Raw genomic sequence first — 18390 nt, forward strand, 5'->3', positions numbered from 1 at the left:
AAGTGTCTGCCCTCTGTCCCACCTCCTGGTTCTGCCCCCTGGGGGTGTCCCACTGCGCTGGGCTAGCTGGCCAGGAAGCTGATCTTGTCGGGGATCAGCTACACCCAGCTGCTCCATGGTGGAGAGAAATGAGATGTGTGGAGGAGGTCACCAGGTGCCTGGAGAGGATGGGGGAGGGAGGCTCAGGGCTTCTGGCTGGCCCCTACCCTCCCTGCTGGGGGTGCTTAGACAGGGGCTGCCCACCTGAGTCAATGACCAGGCTCTTCCCTGACCTCCTTGTCCAGGATCTCAGATAGCCTCGTTGTTCCCATTCTCAGGTAAGAAAACTGAGGCTTGAGGAGGCCCAGTGACCTGTTCACAGCTGGGAAATGGTGGCTCTGGTTTTTAATCCAGATCAGTCTGACACGAGAGCCTGAGGTTTTAATCCTATTGCTCTAGTGATGGGGAGCGACCTCACTGGTGTCGTGTCCTATTAGGAGACAGTTTTAATCCTGAAAATGTTTTCATTCATTCTTTCATCCCTTAAATGTTAATTAAGCACCTCCTAATGCCCACACTGTGCACTGAGGACACAAGATAAGTAAGACCCATCCCGGGGCGCCTGGGTGGCTCAATTGGTTAAGCGACTGCCTTCGGCTCAGGTCGTGATCCTGGAGTCCCGGGATCGAGTCCCGCATCGGGCTCCCTGCTCGGCAGGGAGTCTGCTTCTCCCTCTGACCCTCCTCCCTCTCATGCTCTCTGTCTCTCATTCTCTCTGTCTCAAATAAATGAATAAAATCTTTAAAAAAAAAAAAAAAAAAAGTAAGACCCATCCCTAGCCAGGCCCGGGTTGCTCCATGCAGTAGAGATCAGCCCTGCCTCACTCCGCAGACCCCTAACCTGGGCCTCTGCCTACCCTCCCCGCCCCCTGCATCTACTGGCATATAGATATATCACTGCGCTGAGCTACGTGGACATGGGGGTCTCCATGCCTGCCCTTGAGAAGCTGAGACACCTGCTAATGGGTCTTGGGGTCCCTCTGGTCCTTCCTCTGTGGTCCCCAACGCCCCATCCCCCACTCCCAACAGACCTCAGATAGGGTGGCAGGTACCTGATGATGCTGATGGTGGTGCTGATGGTGCTCAGGGGGTGGACATGGGGGTGATGGAAGGATGGGGTAATGCAAGTCCAGGCCCAAACGAAGGGAAAGAACAGTCAGAGAGAGAGGGGGTGCATGCAGAGAGGTGCTGCTCAGTGACCTTGCACCTGCCCCACCCAGCGAGGCCCGGCTGCTGCTGGCCCATTTTCCCAGCCAGCTCAGGGGAAGGCAGAGGCCTTGCTCCTTTCCAGCCGGGGTCTGGCCATGGCCCCTTGGCCTTGTCAGCACCTGGTGCATGTGCACTGCTCCCAACAGACAGGGTGACCCCAGGCTCTCCTGGCCCAGGAGACCGGTCAGCAGGGGACCACGGGGTCCAGAGTGGCAGGCATAGTACTGGAGCATGGGCTGTGGGCAAGGGTCCCAAGGCTGTGGCCCTTCCCTCAGGGCTCTGCGGAGGGCGGAGGCAGAGCGTGGAACAAGGCAGGCTCTGCAGGAAGGGACGGGTACGTGGGCTGGCGTGGGCAGGCTGACACAGTGTTTCTGAGTTTGGGGTCAGACACCTTCAAATCCAGGTCCACCGCGGACAGGCTGGGGGGCTCCCTGTTTCTTGATCTTTCGGAGTCTCAGCTTCATCACTGTCCTGACACATGGAGGATAATGCTATCTACTTGGTCATCGTGGTTTTTGCAACAATTCTGCAAGTTGGAGGCTCAGCAAAACGCCTGGCATGGAGGAGGCACTCTGGAGATGTCGCTGACTTCACGCTTACGGCCTTTGCTGGCTCCTGCGGGCTGCGCAGATCCTGGCCAGCAGCAGCCCCCAGGTGCTCACGGCTGGGCAAGGGGCTGGGCTGGGGACTCCCACCACTGGGCCTCTTGGCAGGCGGGCTGGGCTGGCAGGCTGGGCTCCGATGGCCCACCTCCCTGTCCCTTTCCTGTGCGAGGCGGCCCAGCCCTCCACTGCCCCCATCTCCTGGCCTCCCCCTGCGCCCTCTCCACGGGCTGGTGAGGGCTCTGACGTGTGAAATAAAAAGGGATTTTAATTACCTCTCAGCAAAACAGCAATTAGAGAGAATCACAGCCCAACAGCAGTCCCCTCCTCCACTGCCCCCGCCAGATCTTTCTCCCCTTTTTCTCCAGCCCCCACCCCGGCTCTGAGGCTGGATGGAATGGGATGTCCTCTGATTCAGCTCAGGACCCCTGTGCCCCAGGTCTGGGGATGGGGAGCCAAAGGACATGAGTTGGTCTGTGCTAGGGACAGGGCAGAGTGGGGGCAAAGGGCTGTACAGGGAAGCCCCCCAATGGCTGGGGGCTGGTCACTAGGGTGGGGCCTCCCTGTGCATCTGTACCTTGGGGACAGCCAGTACCCATATCTTTGGGGTCCGCATGCAGCCCGGTACATGCCCATCACTGCGCGCGTGCATGCGTGCGTGTGTGTGTGTGTGTGTGTGGCCCGGGCGTGTGACCGCTCGTGTGTGCACGCAAGCGTGTCAGCACTCCGGGGCAGTGCAGCCCACAGGATGAGCCCTCTGTGCTGGGGAAGCAGGCACAGTTTTCAACAGGCTTTTAAAATAATTGCCTGCGACCCTGGGCTGCAGCTCTCTGTCCACAGGCCACCCCTGGCCCAGGCCCCCGCTGCCTGGGGTCACTTCTTGGTCCATCTGCATGGCCTGCAGCACCTGGGCTGCATTTGGGGAGGGGATGGGGAGGGCGGGGGGAGGTGTGCCCACAGGTGGCCTGAGGCTGGGGGCGGCGATGGTGGGTGGCTGATTGAAGAGGTAATTGCAGACAGCAGGCCCTAGCTAATGCATGTTATGATTAAGCCCCATTACGGAGGGAGGCCGCTCAAGCATGGGGGCGGGGGCGGGGGGGGGCAGGGAGGCTGATTCTCCGGGGGGGGCGGCCTGCGCAGAGGCTGACTGATAGACTTTCTCATGGGGTGGGGGGAGCAGGCTGCCACTGCGGCCTCTGCGGTCCCCTCCCCCTCCAGAGCTGTCGCCAACGGGAGCCTGCCCAGCCGAGAGGGGAGAGCCAGAGTTTAGAGGTGGGAGAGGCGCTCCCCCAGGACACACACTCAGCCCTGGGCAAAGGTCTGAAAGCCCCCATTCTGTGCTCTAAGGGGCCCAACCTGCTCGGGTGAGCAGCAATTTCCTGGCCATTAATCTTGGGGTTCCTGTGGCTGTCAGGGGCCCCCTGGCAACCATAAGTCTCAGTGCCAAGAGATATGTCATTGGGTCACAGAAGCCAGAATGGCTGTAATTAGGTGGCTGACATCAGAGACCCCAGCCCCACCCCATTTCATTGGGTGCCATAGGTGCCAATCAGATGCCCCTCCTGCCCATTGGCTGAGGATGGGCCAGGCCAGAGCCCCCTGATTCCAGCGCAATGTGGGCCCTGAAAGTGGGCTTACCCACTTTCCATGGGCCTCAGAACCTTTCATTTCACAGAAACCCAGAGAAGTTATACACTTTCCCAAGAACGCACAGTAAGGGCTGGATCAGACCCCGAATTACCCTAGTAACCTAGCTTGGCCACTTACCAGCTGTGTGACTTTGTGAGTGTCATTAACTTCTCAGGGCTTCAGTTTTTGCCTCTGAAAAATGGGGGTAATAGTAGCAGCTACTCCTAGAATTGTTGTGAGGATTTAAATGAGACAAATTCGCACTTAAAGCCCAAGATCTTTTCCAGAAGTCAGCTACTGCTATTTTTTAGCATGGCCTTTGCTCTTTGACCTGTTTCCTTTGTGGTAGGCAGAATTCTAAGAGGTCCCCCAAGATTTCTGGCCCCTGGTATACACACACACTCTCCCCATTTTTGTTCAATCAAACACAAATCTGGGGTGCCGTTATGAAGGGATTTGGTAGTTGTAATTAAGATTCTGAATTAGTTGAACTTAAGATAGGAAGCTTTATTAGACCTAATTACTTGGGCCCTTTAAAGGCAGTTTCTCTGGCTGGTCGATGAGAGGAAGATAGATTCAAAGCATGACACGGATTCAGTGCCAAGGAGATTGTCCACTGACGACTCTGGAGCTGGAAGGGCCACCAGGCAAGGGGTGCAGGTGACTTCCAGTTGCTGAGAGCAGCCCCTGCTTGACAGCCAGCCAAGAACGGACACCTTGATTCTGCACCGAAGGAATTGGATTCCGGCCCAACCAGTGAGCTTGGGAGAGAAGCCTGAGCCCCAGGGAGAGAGCCCAGCCCCCACCCACCCTGACTTCAGCCCCGTGAGGTCCTCAGCAGAGACCCCAGCCCTGTGCAGCCTGGACTTCTGACCCACAGAAGCTGAGATCATACATGTGCTGTTTTAAGTTCCTATATGTGTGGACATTTGTTACACGGCAGTAGAAAACTAATAACCCTCTTTGGTAGTTCTGAGGGAAGGTGGGGGGACATCCTGCCTGGAGGGGAGCTCGGCGCTGGGCTGAGGGTAGCCCCAGGCGAGGCCAGCACTCTCAGACGTGTGGATGGACACGGCTGCTGGCACCTCTGGGCAGGGGGGGAGGAAGGCAGAGATTGGCAGCCAGGCTTCCTGCTCAGGGGGCCAGTGCAGGGCTGGGGCCCCTGGTATTCTGCTGACTGTCCTCAAATCTGACCTGTCATCTGCAGGATGTCTGTGGGGGCCCCTCGCCATCTGCCGCCTCAGCCCACACCCCTGGGTGGCTGGCCGTAGGTGAGGTGGACATGGATGATCCCGGTGACACACAGGTGTTCAATGGGAACTCTGATTCTGGCACTCTTGTCCTCTATGGCCCGGTCCCTCTTCAGGGAGTCTCTGACAGTGCCCCCCTCCAAAACACACAGTCTAGAGGGAGGGCCCCCCCAGGGCCAGGGCCCTATGCCTGGCGCCCTGAGGCCCTCTGTCTCCTCCCTGCCACAGCCCTGCTCTCCTATAAGGGACAATTAGTGGCTTCGGCTTTAGTTAGCTAACGATCCCCTTCAGCTCCAATCACTTGAAATGATGATGGAGTGCAGGGGGGAGGGGACCTTGGGCCCAGTGACCCTGTGAGGCAAGGAAGAGGCCCTTCAGGGCCCGCTGGTTTCTCTGGGCTCTGCCCATCCCAAGCCCGCCCCCCTTCTTGCAGTGCCAGGCAATGGGCCCTAGGGATCCTGACAGGAACTGCGGGTCCAACTTCCTATATCCCCACAAACACCCCTGGCTTTATTTGCATCTTGTAGTAGGAGCTGAGCTCCCCGTCATGGCCGGTCCATCAGACAGTAAACCCAAGGGGCCTGGTTGTCAGAACTGGAGACCTACAGCCCTCAGCCTCTCTACTGTCTCCCTGCCCACCGCCACTACCCTGTTTGACTGCCAATCTGGCCTCCACCCCCAACTGCGGTCAAGGCCTTGACACTCAGGCTGGGCAAGGGCAGGGTGATGGGAAAATCTGGGGCCCCCACAGAGCTAAAGAAGAGAGACCAGGAGAATGCCAAGTCACCAGATAATGTCAGGTGGGGACAAATGCTGTACAAGATGTACCCAGGGCAACAGACAGAAAACAACTGGGTGCTTCAAACGAGGAGATCCAGAAAGAGCCCTTGGAGGTGGGGACATCGGGAAGGGAGGCCAAGGCCTGGCTGCAGGCCCTGAGATTCCTCCTGAGGTCTCTGCCAAAGCCACCTTGGCACGTGCCCGGTCCCGTGGGATCAGCACCTCCCACCCGACACAGTTCCTGGGCTGAGATCACAGCTGGGCCCCTGGCTGTCTCGCCCTCACCTGGGTTCCGCGTGCCCTGCCTGTCCCCTACAAAGCTGTCCCTTCATCCCCGGGCCCGTAGTGTACGTGTCCCCAAGACGCTGAAGGCAGCAGACAGGTTTAAAGCTCAGCTTCAGGGCTCAGGAACTGGGTGAATGGGGGCAGCTTGCCTTCCTTCTCTGGGCTTCTTTTGCTTGCGTGTAAATTGGGGCCAATGCCAGGGGCCCCTCCTGGGGTTTCTAAGGCTCAGTGTGGTGTAGCAGGGAGAAGGCCGGCACAGAGCATGGCACTTAGGATGTGCTCCGCACGTTTTATTATGGGGTTCCACACGTTTTATTATGGGGTTCCACCCACAGCTGTGGGAGGCCCATCCAGACGGGGGCAGGCGCCTGCTCTCTTTAGCTCCGTCCATGCACTGGGTTCCAGGCTGGGCACAGAGGGGCACAAATCTCTCCTGCAAGGGGAGGCCCTCAGGCAGACTCCCTCAGGTAGGGACCTGCCCAGCCAGGGGGACTATTAGGACACCGCGGAAGCTGAGAGGGAACAAGAGAAGGACTGGAGGGCTGGGGATGAGGCTCTCGGGCTGAGGGGATGGCTAGAACAAAGGCACAGAGACAGGGGTCCTGTCCCCTTGAAGAGGAGGGACGTTTAGGGGAGCATGATCCAGGAGGCTGGAAGGGGGTCTGAGGCCAGACTGAGGAGGCCCTGGGAAGCCACGACGAGGGGTCACAGAGGGTGTGGGGTGGGAATGGGCAGGATGCAGCAGCACCAGGGTGAGCAAGCAGAAGGAAGGAAGACACCACCTTCCTCCAGCAAGGAAGGGGGAACTAAGGGCCAGAACGGAGACAGGATGGATGGGAAGGAGATGAGGAAGTAAGAGACGCCGGACTGGGCCCTGATGCAGACAATGAGCAAGAGGTGGGAAGGTAGAGGTGAGCTGGGTGTGCAGCGCAGTGAGCCTCTGGGGCCGGCAGGGGCGGTCCGAGGGCCTGGGAGCCACCAGCCAGGCACAGCCTCCAGGGGCTGGAGAGCATCTGGAACCAGGGAGGGCTGTGCAGGGTGGGCCGGCCGGGAGGGAGGGGGGAGAGGCAGGGAGGACGTCTGTGCGGGAAATGCTGCTGTGGGCCCATGGGTACAGGGCACTAAGCCACCCATCTTGGGGCACCTGGGTGGCTCAGTTCATTAAGCATCTGTCTTCGGCTCAGGTCATCATTTCAGGGTCCTGGGATCGAGCCCCGCATCAGGCTCCTTGCTCAGCGGGGAGTCTGCTTCTCCCTCTCCCCCTCCCCCCTGCTCGTTCTCTCTCTCTCTCTCTCTCAAATAAAGGGATAACATGTTAAAAAAAAAATAAACCACACATCTTGTGATGTCCCATTGATTTTAAAAAATTGAGTGATGTCCGCCTGGGCCTGGAGGCTCCCGCTGAAGTGCTCATAGAGCTTATCTTTCCCGTGGGGAGGCCTGGGAGGGGAACACGTGTGAAGGAGGGCTTCACGTTTGCCTTCCACCTACTTGTGTAGTCGCAGTCTCCTAAAACAAGAATGTTTATATATTTCTTGTATGAAATAAAAAACTGAGGGGTGCCTGGGTGGCTCAGTCATTAAGCGTCCTTCGGCTCAGGTCATGATCCCAGGGTCCTGGGATTGAGCCCCGTGTCGGGCTACCCTGCTCAGTGGGAAGCTTGCTTCTCCCTTTCCCACTCCCCCTGCTTGTGTTCCCTCTCTCACTGTGTCTCTCTCTCTCAAATAAATAAATAAAATCTTGAAATAAAAAACTGAGCCAGAGGTTGGTAGGTGACCCGAGAGGAGTCTGCACGCAGCGGGATGGAAGCCTACCACATGGTAGGAGAATAGAAGTGAGGGGACCATAGCAGGGGAGGAACGGCCCCCTCTGGTCATCTGATGGGTCCCGGAGCCAAGGAGAAGTGTGTGTAGAGTCTGAGAGCCTGGGCAGGTTTGGGGGCGGGGGGCGCTGTGCCTGTTGTGAGGCTTGGTGGGGGGAGGAGGGATCCTGTGAGCTGATCACAGCTGTGTGAGATCTTTCCATTTCTACCAGCTGTGCCATCTGTGCTGGGCTCTGGGCTCCACAGCAGAGTAAGATGCAGGCAGTATGGTCGGGGCTCAGGGGGGCAGGCCCCCTGCCCATCAGGGCACCTGACCAGACAAGAGAGGCTGACATCTCAAGGAGGATGAGTGGCAATTGGCCAGTCTAAGAGGTGATGGGAGAAGGATGCTTCAGCAGCAGCAGAACAGCAAGTGCTAAGGCCCTGAGGTGCATGAGAGGCAGCTAAGTTCTGGGAAATGAAACTAGATCAGAGTGACCAGAAGAAGAGAGAGGTAGGAGGTGGGGAGACAGAGCGGGAAGGGCAGAGAAGGGTGGGAAGAGGTCGCTGCCTCATGGGCACACTAGGTGTGGGGGTTCTATCACGAGAGGTGAGGAGGGGTGCCAGGAGTCCGGGGCCAGTGGGGAGGCTGGGGCAGTGGTCCAGGTGGGAGCGAGCACACCATGGTGTGGGGAACTAGCAGAGGAGCTCAGAGAGGGGTCTGCCCAGGGGAGGTTCTTGAGTCCAGCTCAGTGAGGGCCAGGCAGTTTGGAGAGGAGATGCACCACCCTCGAGGAGGCCCAGATATCTGAAGTAAGTGGGGTGCAGGGTCCAGCCCTCCCTAACCCCCTGCCTGGTCAGGTGCATAGGCCACTGGGAGCTCAGGCAAGAAAGATGGGCAGGCAGCTCCTCATACCACCTAGTCGTACCACCTAGTCATGGCCACAGGGCAGGATGAAGGCATGGGCTGGGTGCTGGGGTCTGTGGGCCTTTGGGGCCCCCCAGGCCTGCCGGGGGCACCCGGTTTTCCCACAAAAGTCTGCGTCAGCACCGCGGTGGCTGCTAGAGGCTCTGGCCTTCCCCCGCCCTCTCCCCACCACCCGGGCCACTTGGGAGAGTCATTTCATTTCTCAAATTAAAAATCCATTTTGTGCTGTGAATAATAGATGGGATGAGCACTGGGAGGCTGGGCAGAGGACAGGAAGCTGGTTGGGGGGTGTTTTCCAGGACACAGAAAAGACTGCAGAACGGACTGTGGTGCGGAGTGGGAGCTGGTTGGGTAGGATGGAGCCTGGGGGGCATCCCAGCCTCCATCCCAGAGCACAGGCGGGATGAGGACCCCCTTTAGCTGCTGTGGGGCTCCTAGGCCTGCCTGCTGGAGTGGCAGGCAAACGGGGGCCCAGCCTGTCCCCACTTATGTGCAGGCCAGAGGGGTGCAGAAACGGTTCTCACCCTCAGATGCCTGGCTTCAGGTAGGCAGTCCCCTGCTTTGGAGGGAAGCATTTAGCACTTCCCTTGGTTAAAGCTCAATGGACATGTCATCGGTGTGAGAACTGTTGTCCCAGCGAGTGGGGCTGCTCTTTGCCCCTCCCCTGAACCCAGACCTGGTGACGCCTCACCGGGGACGGGTAGGCTGGGATCTGGCCCGGGGTCAGGGAGGAGGCTGAGTTGAGGGTTTCGGTGGCCAACCCGCACCCCTCACCTCTGCTCCTGGCACCCCCTCAGGCCTTCTCTCTCCAAGGCAGCTCTGACGGATGCTCCCCCAACTCCTGCTTCCCCGGCCCTGGAGCTGGGCTTCCAGATGCCTGGCTCAGGGCTTGGCTGGGTGCTGCTGAGTCCTGTCATTCTCTTGTTCTTCGGTTAGAGGGTCACCTTGACAATTGGGGGCGGGGTGGAGGAGCACTGGAACTGGATGCTTCAAAGAGAACATAGGGGCTGGAGGCCAGCCCCCTGGCGTCCTCCCCTACCTCTGCTCAGCTTCTCTTTCTGAGAAGGAAGGAGCAAAGGACCTGGTCACTCTTTATTGGCGGACTGTCTAGGGGGTCTGGGACTGAGTGCTCGTGGGCACAATCCCCAGGCCCCTCTGGTCACCGTGCTCAGGACTGGGGTTGTCATGGGAGCCTCTGGGGCTGGCTGTGGAGGGTGAGGTGCTGTACAGAGCAGGCAAGATGGAGTGAGGCAGGCAGGTAGGGCGGCCTGGCTGAGAGTGGGGAGGCAGAAGACCTGATCGATGACAGCTGGGAGCATGGGAGAGGGATGGCCAGGAGGGGGTCCAGCGGCTGACCTGGGAGGGAGGAGGGGCTGAGGGCTTGGGTCCCCCACCCCCTAGTGGCTGGGACAGCAGAGTCCCCAGGGAAGCATGTTTGCCTTTGTGCCTTTCTGTCGGAAGAGAGTCGGCTCCCTGAGACAATATCCATTTTTATATTTCTTGGAAATTTCATGGCATTCATTTCAGGGAAAATAAAAGCTGTCATTGCTGGAGAAATGATACCAATCAGGGCCTGAAAAGGCTGGAAAATTATCCTCCTGGAGACAGAACGTTGAGGGAAAAAATGCAGATTAAAAGCACAAAGAGCCACTTTGCCACCGCCCTGCCCTCCCCTCCTCCCTTATGGAATCACCACATTTTACATAATTCCCCTTCTCCTCAGTGGAATTAATTGGACCCACGAAGAACGTGTGGGGCAGAGAAGGACCCTGAAATGGCTGGAGGTGGAGGCAGAGAGGATCCAGTGTGGTAGCGAACAGACCGGCAGGTGGATAGACACCAGGTGGATAGACACGGGAGAGGCAGAATGGGGGCAGAGGTGGCCCCTAGGGGGCCAGGGGCCCAGTAGCCAGGCTGCTGAAAAGCCCCAGGGAGAGGACAGGGTGATGGGGCCTTTGAGCCCTTGCCTTGTGGTTTCTGTGAGCTGGGGCTCCATGGCAGTCTTGGGCTGTCTTATTGTCCAGGCCAGTCCGGCACGCTGGAACGGGCAGGCCTGGGAGCACTGGTGCCCTGTGGGGTCCCCTGCTGGGGACATGGGAAGCAGAGGGGGTGGGGAGGGCAAGACCAAGAGAGCAGAGACTCCAGAAACAGTAGCCTTGGTCCCAGAAGCCCCAAGTTCCCTGTGGGGGTACAGTGGTGAGCCAAGCAGAAGTGGGTCCTGCCTCAGGGGCTGTGGATGTGGGAGGGAGGTCCCACATTCAAAGAGCAAGTTGTATGGGAAGAAGGTGGTGGGTGAATACGTTCAGAGACACCCATCCCCGCGCCCACCCCCTACCTAGCCGGTCCCCTCCACCAGTCCATATAGCAGGGGCCTGAGGCCTGCACTCTGTCTGAGGACTAGGGCTGCAGGGCAGGGCCAGCAGGCACCCTCCCTCCCTCCCTCTGGTCCCCAGAGGGGAGGGGGTCTTGCATTACTCCTTAGTCCTTTTCTCTTCCTGGCCAGGGGCTTCCGGAGCAGTGGGGGCTGAGGCCAGCCGAGGTTTGGGGGAGGGGTGCAGTCTCGGCCCTGAGGCCCCCTTCCTCAGTAGCCTCCGAAGCTCTTCCTCCACCAGGGTGAAGGCTGCCTGGCCAACCAAAACCCCAACGCCCTCGCGGGAGGGCTGGGTAAGGGCAGGGGCTAAGGGGGCGGGCAGGAAGCCCATTTACTGAAGGTTGCTCTGTGCCGGGCGCTGGGTAGGAGCGCACAGGCGCTATTTCATCACACCCCATGGCCTTGCTGGGAGTCAGCCCTGGGCGGTGCTCCAGTCCTGTGGGCTCGCCTGGGACAATCCACGCGCCTCCTCAGCTCCCGCTTGAGCCCTTTTCGGGCGGGCCTGGTAGGCGGCCCCGAGTGGGGGCATCGGATCAGAGGGGAACCCCTTCCCGGGAGTAGCAGGCGCCCTCACTCCGCCCGGGACGCAGTTGTACCTGGAATCCCCGAGCCCGCGCAAGCCCCTCGGGAGCGAGTCCCGCAGCCGCCGTCCCCGCCCCCGAGCTGCCACCGAGCTGCCAGGTAGCCGGGATGAAGGGTGGAAGAAGGAGGGGGCGCGGGGGGCGGGCGGAGGAGGGTGGAGCCGCCGGCGCGCCCCCTCCCTCGGGGCCGGCGGGCGGCGCGGCGCGGCGGCAGAGAAGGCGGCGGGCGCACGGAGAGAGCTCCCGCCTGCCCGGCTCCGCTCCAGCTCTGGCTCCGGCCCGGGCTCGACCCGCTCAGTTCGCTCGGCCCGGGCGCGCACCTGCCGGGTAAGTGGCATCCGAGTCCGCTGCGGCCGCGGCCACCATCGCAGCCACATCCGCCGCCGCCGCCGCCGCTGCGCCGAGCCTCCGGGCTTTGTCTGCGTCCTCGCAGCTCCGGCTCCGGCTGCGGCTGCGACTCCCGGGCTCAGCTCTCGGGCTCCGCGAACTGCGCGGCGAGGCGCGTGAAGCCTTGGGCGCACGGGGCCAGCTCGCTCCGCGCCGGGGGTGAAACTTCGCTCAAGTTTGGGTTCCGGGGAAAACCTGTTGAAGCCGGGAGCGGCCCACGGCGGGGACGGAGGGGCGGGGGGGGGGGACGGAACCGGTTCCAGGTTCTTAGGGCCGTCGGGGGTTTCTCCCTGATTCCGGGCCGGTTGGAGCGCGCCTCTTGGGAAAGGGGCTGGTGGGCATTCTGGCCACTGAATAGAAGACGGGGCAGGGAGGGGCTCTACGGACATCCTCGAGGACAAAGTTTGGTTCTTTAGCCGCTTTCCTGAGCGTCTAATTCCAATGCGGCTTCTGGGTCGGCGTAGACTCGCCCTTGACCGCACCTCCTTTCTCCAGCCTCTGTCTTCCCCCTCCCCCACCTGGCCGTGGCTGTAGCAGGTCGCAGATGAGAAAGGCAATGGGAGGAGAAACAGTCTTTCATTGAGGGCCTACTATGTGCCAGGCCCCGTGCACGGTGCTCCCCTACTTTATATCAGGGCCCTCCCAAGTCTGCGGCAGGCATCTGTGTGCAGGGAGAGAAGAGGCCGCTGTGCGTGCGGGAGCTGGCGGCCACTCTGAGCCTTCCCCTGGCCTCATTCTCAGAGTGGCGGAGGGAGGCCAGGCCCTGGGCCCGCTCGCTGCTGGAGTCACGGGGTGGCCTCCAGCCTCTAGACCTAGGCCTGCGCCCCTCCTCGTCGTGCTGGTGGGCCCCATCGGGCCCCTGTGCCTCTCTGAACCCGCGTCTACCCTTCCCGCAGCTGCGGCCCGGGAGCCATGCGGAAGCCCGCCAGGAGGCCGGCGGCCCGGCGCCTCCTGTAGCTGAGATCGCCCAGGGCTGCGCGGCGGTGCCCGTGGCAGCATGGAGACCCCATATTCGATGACGGCGCACTACGACGAGTTCCAGGAGGTCAAATACGTGAGCCGGTGCGGCACGGGAGGTGCGCGCGGGGCCTCGCTGCCCCCCGGCTTCCCGCTGGGCGCGGGGCGCAGCGCCACCGGGGCCCGGGCGGGGCTGCCGCGCTGGAACCGGCGCGAGGTGTGCCTGCTGTCGGGGCTGGTGTTCGCCGCCGGCCTCTGCGCCATCCTGGCCGCCATGCTGGCGCTCAAGTACTTGGGCCCGGGCGCCGCGGGCGGTGGCGCCTGCTCCGAGGGCTGCCCGGAGCGCAAGGCCTTCGCGCGCGCCGCCCGCTTCCTGGCAGCCAACCTGGACGCCAGCATAGACCCGTGCCAGGACTTCTACTCCTTCGCGTGCGGTGGCTGGCTGCGGCGCCACGCCATCCCCGACGACAGGCTCACCTACGGCACCATCGCGGCCATCGGCGAGCAGAACGAGGAGCGCCTGCGGCGCCTGCTGGCGCGGCCCGGGGGTGGGCCGGGCGGTGCGGCCCAGCGCAAGGTGCGCGCCTTCTTCCGCTCGTGCCTCGACATGCGCGAGATCGAGCGGCTCGGCCCGCGGCCCATGCTCGAAGTCATCGAGGACTGCGGGGGCTGGGACCTGGGCGGCGCCGCCGAGCGCCCCGGGGCCGCGGCGCTCTGGGACCTCAACCGGCTGCTGTACAAGGCCCAGGGCGTGTACAGCGCCGCCGCGCTCTTCTCGCTCACCGTCAGCCTGGACGACAGGAACTCCTCGCGCTACGTCATCCGCGTGAGTGCGTCCCCCTCCCCAGTTACCCCGCCGGGGGCCCGGGGGTGGGGGTGGGGCGTCACGGCCCCGCACGCGCGGTCCCCGCGCAAGGCGACCGGTGCAGAAGGGGAGGGGAAGGGAGGGGAGGGGAGCGCGCACCAGCATAGCGCGGGAGGAGGGCGCAAGTAATTTCCCTCGAGTAATTGCGGTGTTTAGTGGAGCCGCGGGAGCCGCAATTTCCCAGTCCTGTGGCAGGCTGTGAGCGCACGGAACGAGGGGTGTGCCAGTGGGCTGGGGCGGGCCAGAAGGCCAGGGGCCCCAACTCTCGGGGTGGGCCCCGCGAGTGCCCTTTATAGGTGGGGAAGGTGAAGGCTTATAGGAGGAAAGATGGGGGCATGGGCTCCCGCCTCCCGCCGGATCGCCAGGCTAGGCTGGTGAGGGGTGGGGGTTTCTACCAGCTTCTCTGGAGGGAGGGAGGGGTAGGGTCTTCCTGCTTCTGGGGCTTGTGACAGTGGATATCTGGCCCGTCCTCTGGTCAGTTTGCAGGAACCTGGCACGCTGACCTCTAATCTCTGACCTCTGACCCCATCCGTCTCCCCAGATTGACCAGGATGGGCTCACTCTGCCGGAGAGGACCCTGTACTTAGCTCAGGATGAGGAGAGTGAGAAGGTGCGGGGTCGTAGCGTGGGATATCGGGGAAGGCCTGCGGCTCCAGGAGGGATGGACTAGGGCCTGACACTGACCCCCACCCTTGAAATGTCCCCTCTCGGTGCAGATCCTGGCAGCATACCGGGTGTTCATGGAGCGCCTGCTCAGCCTGTTGGGAGTCGATGCTGTGGAGCAGAAGGCGCAGGAGATCCTGCAGCTCGAGCAGCGGCTGGCCAATGTGAGCGGGGGGACGGCCGCGGACTGAGGGGAGGGGACCGCCAGGCAGGGCTGGTCCTCCTCACTCACCTCTACCTCCAGATCACAGTGTCGGAGTACGATGACCTCCGGCGAGATGTCAGCTCCATGTACAACAAGGTGACGCTGGGGCAGCTGCAGAAGATCACCCCCCATGTGAGTGCAGCCCACCGTGACCGCGGCAGGGGGCACCGATCCTGGGGCTCCAGGGCCATCCCTTCCCCAGGGCCGTAGATGGGTTCCGGTGTCCTCCTGTGCCTCTCCCAGACTCCTTCCCTGTCCTCTGTGGTCCCTGCCACGCCCAGCCATACTGGCCCCCTCCCCATGACAGCTGCAGTGGAAGTGGCTGCTGGACCAGATCTTCCAGGAGGACTTCTCGGAGGATGAGGAGGTGGTGCTGTTGGCCACAGACTACATGCAGCAGGTGTCCCAGCTCATCCGCTCCACACCCCGCAGGTACCACTGCCGGCCACCCAGCCCCGCCCACCTGCCCCTCCGGGCCCCTCCCCTGCACCCCACGCCCCCTGCTTGGTGAGCTTTGAATTCCCATTTTCACTCCTGTCCTGTAGCCACCCTGGGGAGGCAGGTGAAGAGCACTGGAACAGGAGTCCAGATCCCCAGACTCCGACGTGGCTCTCGCCTACTCCCTGGGACCCTGGGCAGGGCTTGTGCGCTGCCTGAGCTGCAGCTTGCTCATCCGGGGATAGTGAGGCTGAGTGAGTCCAGACTTCAGAAAGGGAAGGTGTGGTTGTAGCTCTGCTGCCCCATGGTCGCCGAGGGGAGAGCCTCCCTGGTCTCTGGCCTCCTTGGGGAGGAGCAGAGGCCTCTCAAGGCCAGGCCTGAGGCAGACAGTCTCCTTGGGCGCCCCACAGCAAGTTAGCATCTGGCCCTCGGTGGGGCCGGGGGAGGGAGGCGGGCGGAGGTGTGTCCTGCTGTGTGGGGGCCCAGCCCTTTTCCCTGCTGGGGTTCCGGCCACTCCAGGTTCCGCCCCCACGGATCCGGGATGACCCTCAGTCCCGTGTGGGTGTGGGTCTAACCCCAGGCTGGGGGGTCTGGAGGGGGGTGGAGTGGTACCCTTGGCTGGCACTGGCACGGGAGCCCGTCTGGACACGCAGCTGTCTCGCCTGGTGCTCAGGATCCTGCACAACTACCTGGTGTGGCGTGTGGTGGTGGTCCTGAGTGAGCACCTGTCACCGCCATTCCGAGAGGCGCTGCACGAGCTGGCCCGTGAGATGGAGGGCAGTGACAAGCCACAGGAGCTGGCCCGTGTCTGCTTGGGCCAGGCCAGCCGCCACTTTGGCATGGCGCTTGGAGCTCTCTTTGTACATGAGCACTTCTCCGCCGCCAGCAAGGCCAAGGTCAGGCTGCCCTGGGCTTGGGGGTTGGGTGCGGGTGCTGGGCTGGGCATCGAGTCCTCCCATGGCCTCTGTCTGAGCATGGGGAGCCCCACACATCCCCTTGCAGGCAGGGGCTTAGCCCTCTCTGGGGCTCCGGACTACTTCTCACCAGGCCACCTCCCCCAGGAAGCCTACCTGGTCTACCAGCCACAGGAGGGTTTCCCCCTCAGGCTCCTGCCCAGCTTTCTCTGCCATGCTCAGTAGGCGTGGCCTTGGGAATATGTGATCGTTGCGGGGGTCGTTTGCTTCCAGATCGTGAGCTTTTTGTTGGGGGTGCAGGACCTGGATTCCCACCTCCGAGGTCTCCCCTCGGTGCTCAGCACCAAACCTTAGGCCGAGGAACTGGTACTGAATTAGTGGTACCCCTCATGCCAGGTGCGGGGAGGGGCACAGGGCCAAGGCCTCCGGGGTTGACCCCTGATCCCCGACCCCTGGCCCTGCAGGTACAGCAGCTCGTGGAAGACATCAAGTACATCTTGGGCCGGCGCTTGGAGGAGTTAGACTGGATGGATGCTGAGACCAAGGCAGCTGCTCGGGCCAAGGTGAAGTGGACCCTGTCCCCATTCGTAGGTTCCACAAACACTTATTGAGTGCCAACTGTGTGCCAGGCTGGGGTAACAGAAGAGGCAAGATGCCCCTTGTGGGGTTCACATCACCTGCTCTGGCCTCCCCTGTCCTTGAGCCCCACCTCTGGGCTGGCCCTAGAGCTTTCTCCCTTGGGGGGTGGGGGGTTCTTTCCCGAGGCCCTGGCCCACTCTGGCCACTGTCTCGCCCGCAGCTCCAGTACATGATGGTGATGGTGGGCTACCCGGACTTCCTGCTCAAACCCGAGGCTGTGGACAAGGAGTACGAGGTGCGTCATCCCCTGGCCCTACCCTGCCTGACCGGCTGGGCTTCGGTCCCTTGGTCAAGACCCCCAGGGAGGCCCACCCTCACCGAAGAGGAGCAGCCACGGCCCTCAGCTGTTGGCCCCTGGGAGGACATGGGGCGTGCACAACACCAGTCTGGCCAGACCCCTCGCCTGCCGTTGAGCACTGCCCATCCCCCGTGCAGTTTGAGGTCCATGAGAAGACCTATTTCAAGAACATCTTGAACAGCATCCGCTTCAGCATCCAGCTCTCAGTCAAGAAGATCCGGCAGGAGGTGGACAAGTCCACGTGGGTGCCTGGCCCAGAGCTGGGGGAGTCGGGGAGGGAGGTGCTGTGGGGAGAGGCTCCTTACCAAGGCCAGGAGGCTGCTGGGTCAGACCACCTCACAGCCATGCTGGTGCAGGTGGTGGGGGGGACACTGCGGGGGGGGCAGGTACTCAGCCTGGGGGAGGCGCAGGACATGGCTACAGGCTGGGCCACTCCTTAAGGAGGAGCCGGCTGGGAGGTGGGGGGGTCTCCCTAGCTGACCCCCACCTCCCTCCACAGGTGGCTGCTCCCACCGCAGGCCCTGAATGCCTACTATCTACCCAACAAGAACCAGATGGGTAAGGGGGCGTGTCCCGCAAGGGGCGGGGTGGAGCTGGGGCAGGTCTCCTGCTGACCCCGCCCTCTTTGTAGTGTTCCCTGCAGGCATTCTGCAGCCCACGCTCTATGACCCTGACTTTCCACAGTGAGTACCCAACCTGGCATGAGCCAGAGCCAGCTCTGCAGTCTTGTCTGCCGGGTGCATGAAAGCAGCTCAGAGTGTCCTGACCCGGGCTGGGCCCAGCAGTCATGGCAGCTACAGTTCCTGGGCCCCCATCGTCTTCAGCCTTGGTTATTTAGAAAAATGTGTAGGTTTGGTCTCTCTCTCTTTCTTTCTTTCTTTCTTTCTTTCTTTCTTTCTTTTTCTTTCTTTCTTTCTTTCTTTCTTTCTTTCTTCTTTCTTTCTTTCTTTCTTCTTTCTTTCTTTCTTTCTTTCTTTCTCTTTCTTCTTTCCTTTCTTTCTTTTTCTTTCCTTTCTTTCTTTCTTTTCTCTTTCTTTCTTTCTTTTCTCTTTCTTTCTTTCTTTCTTTTCTTTCTTTCCTTCCTTCCTTCCTTTCTTTCTTTCTTTTTTCCTTTCTTTCTTTCTTTCCTTTCTTTCTTTCTTTTCTTTTCTTTCCTTCCTTTCTTTCTTTCTTTCTTTCTTTCTTTCTTTTCTTTCTTCTTCTTCTTTCTTTCTTCTTTCTTTCTTCTTTCTTCCTTTCTTCCTTTCTTCCTTCCTTTCTTTCTTTTCTTTCTTCCTTTCTTCCTTTCTTCCTTTCTTCCTTTCCTTTCCTTTCCTTTCCTTCTTTCCTTCTTTTCTTTTTCTTTCTTTCTTTCTTTTCTCTTTCTTTCTTTCTTTCTTTTCTTTCTTTCTTTCTTTCTTCCTTTTCTTCCTTCCTTTCTTCCTTTCTTCCTTCCTTCCTTCCTTCTTCCTTCCTTTTTTTTCTTTCTTTCTTTCCCTTCCTTCCTTCCTTCCTTCCTTTTCTTTTCTTTTCTTTCTTTCTTTCTTTCTTCCTTCCTTCCTTCCTTCCTT

At 60.7% G+C, this 18390-nt stretch overlaps 1 protein-coding gene across 1 annotated transcript in view; it reads left to right on the forward strand.

The window, feature by feature from the left end:
• The first annotated feature begins 12858 nt into the window (after positions 1–12858).
• Positions 12859–18390, forward strand: part of ECEL1 (endothelin converting enzyme like 1) — an 8066-nt gene continuing 2534 nt past the window's right edge. The window contains exons 1-11 of the mRNA XM_035006570.1: positions 12859–13644; positions 14225–14293; positions 14400–14510; positions 14591–14683; positions 14859–14983; positions 15663–15885; positions 16368–16466; positions 16703–16777; positions 16978–17081; positions 17340–17398; positions 17472–17523. Of these exons, the coding sequence (XP_034862461.1) occupies positions 12859–13644; positions 14225–14293; positions 14400–14510; positions 14591–14683; positions 14859–14983; positions 15663–15885; positions 16368–16466; positions 16703–16777; positions 16978–17081; positions 17340–17398; positions 17472–17523 (1796 nt within the window). The remainder of the gene's footprint in view (positions 13645–14224; positions 14294–14399; positions 14511–14590; positions 14684–14858; positions 14984–15662; positions 15886–16367; positions 16467–16702; positions 16778–16977; positions 17082–17339; positions 17399–17471; positions 17524–18390) is intronic.

Source organism: Mirounga leonina, unplaced genomic scaffold (assembly GCF_011800145.1).
Source record: "Mirounga leonina isolate KUSES-001 unplaced genomic scaffold, KU_Mleo_1.0 Mir_151, whole genome shotgun sequence".
NCBI classification, from domain to species: domain Eukaryota; kingdom Metazoa; phylum Chordata; class Mammalia; order Carnivora; family Phocidae; genus Mirounga; species Mirounga leonina.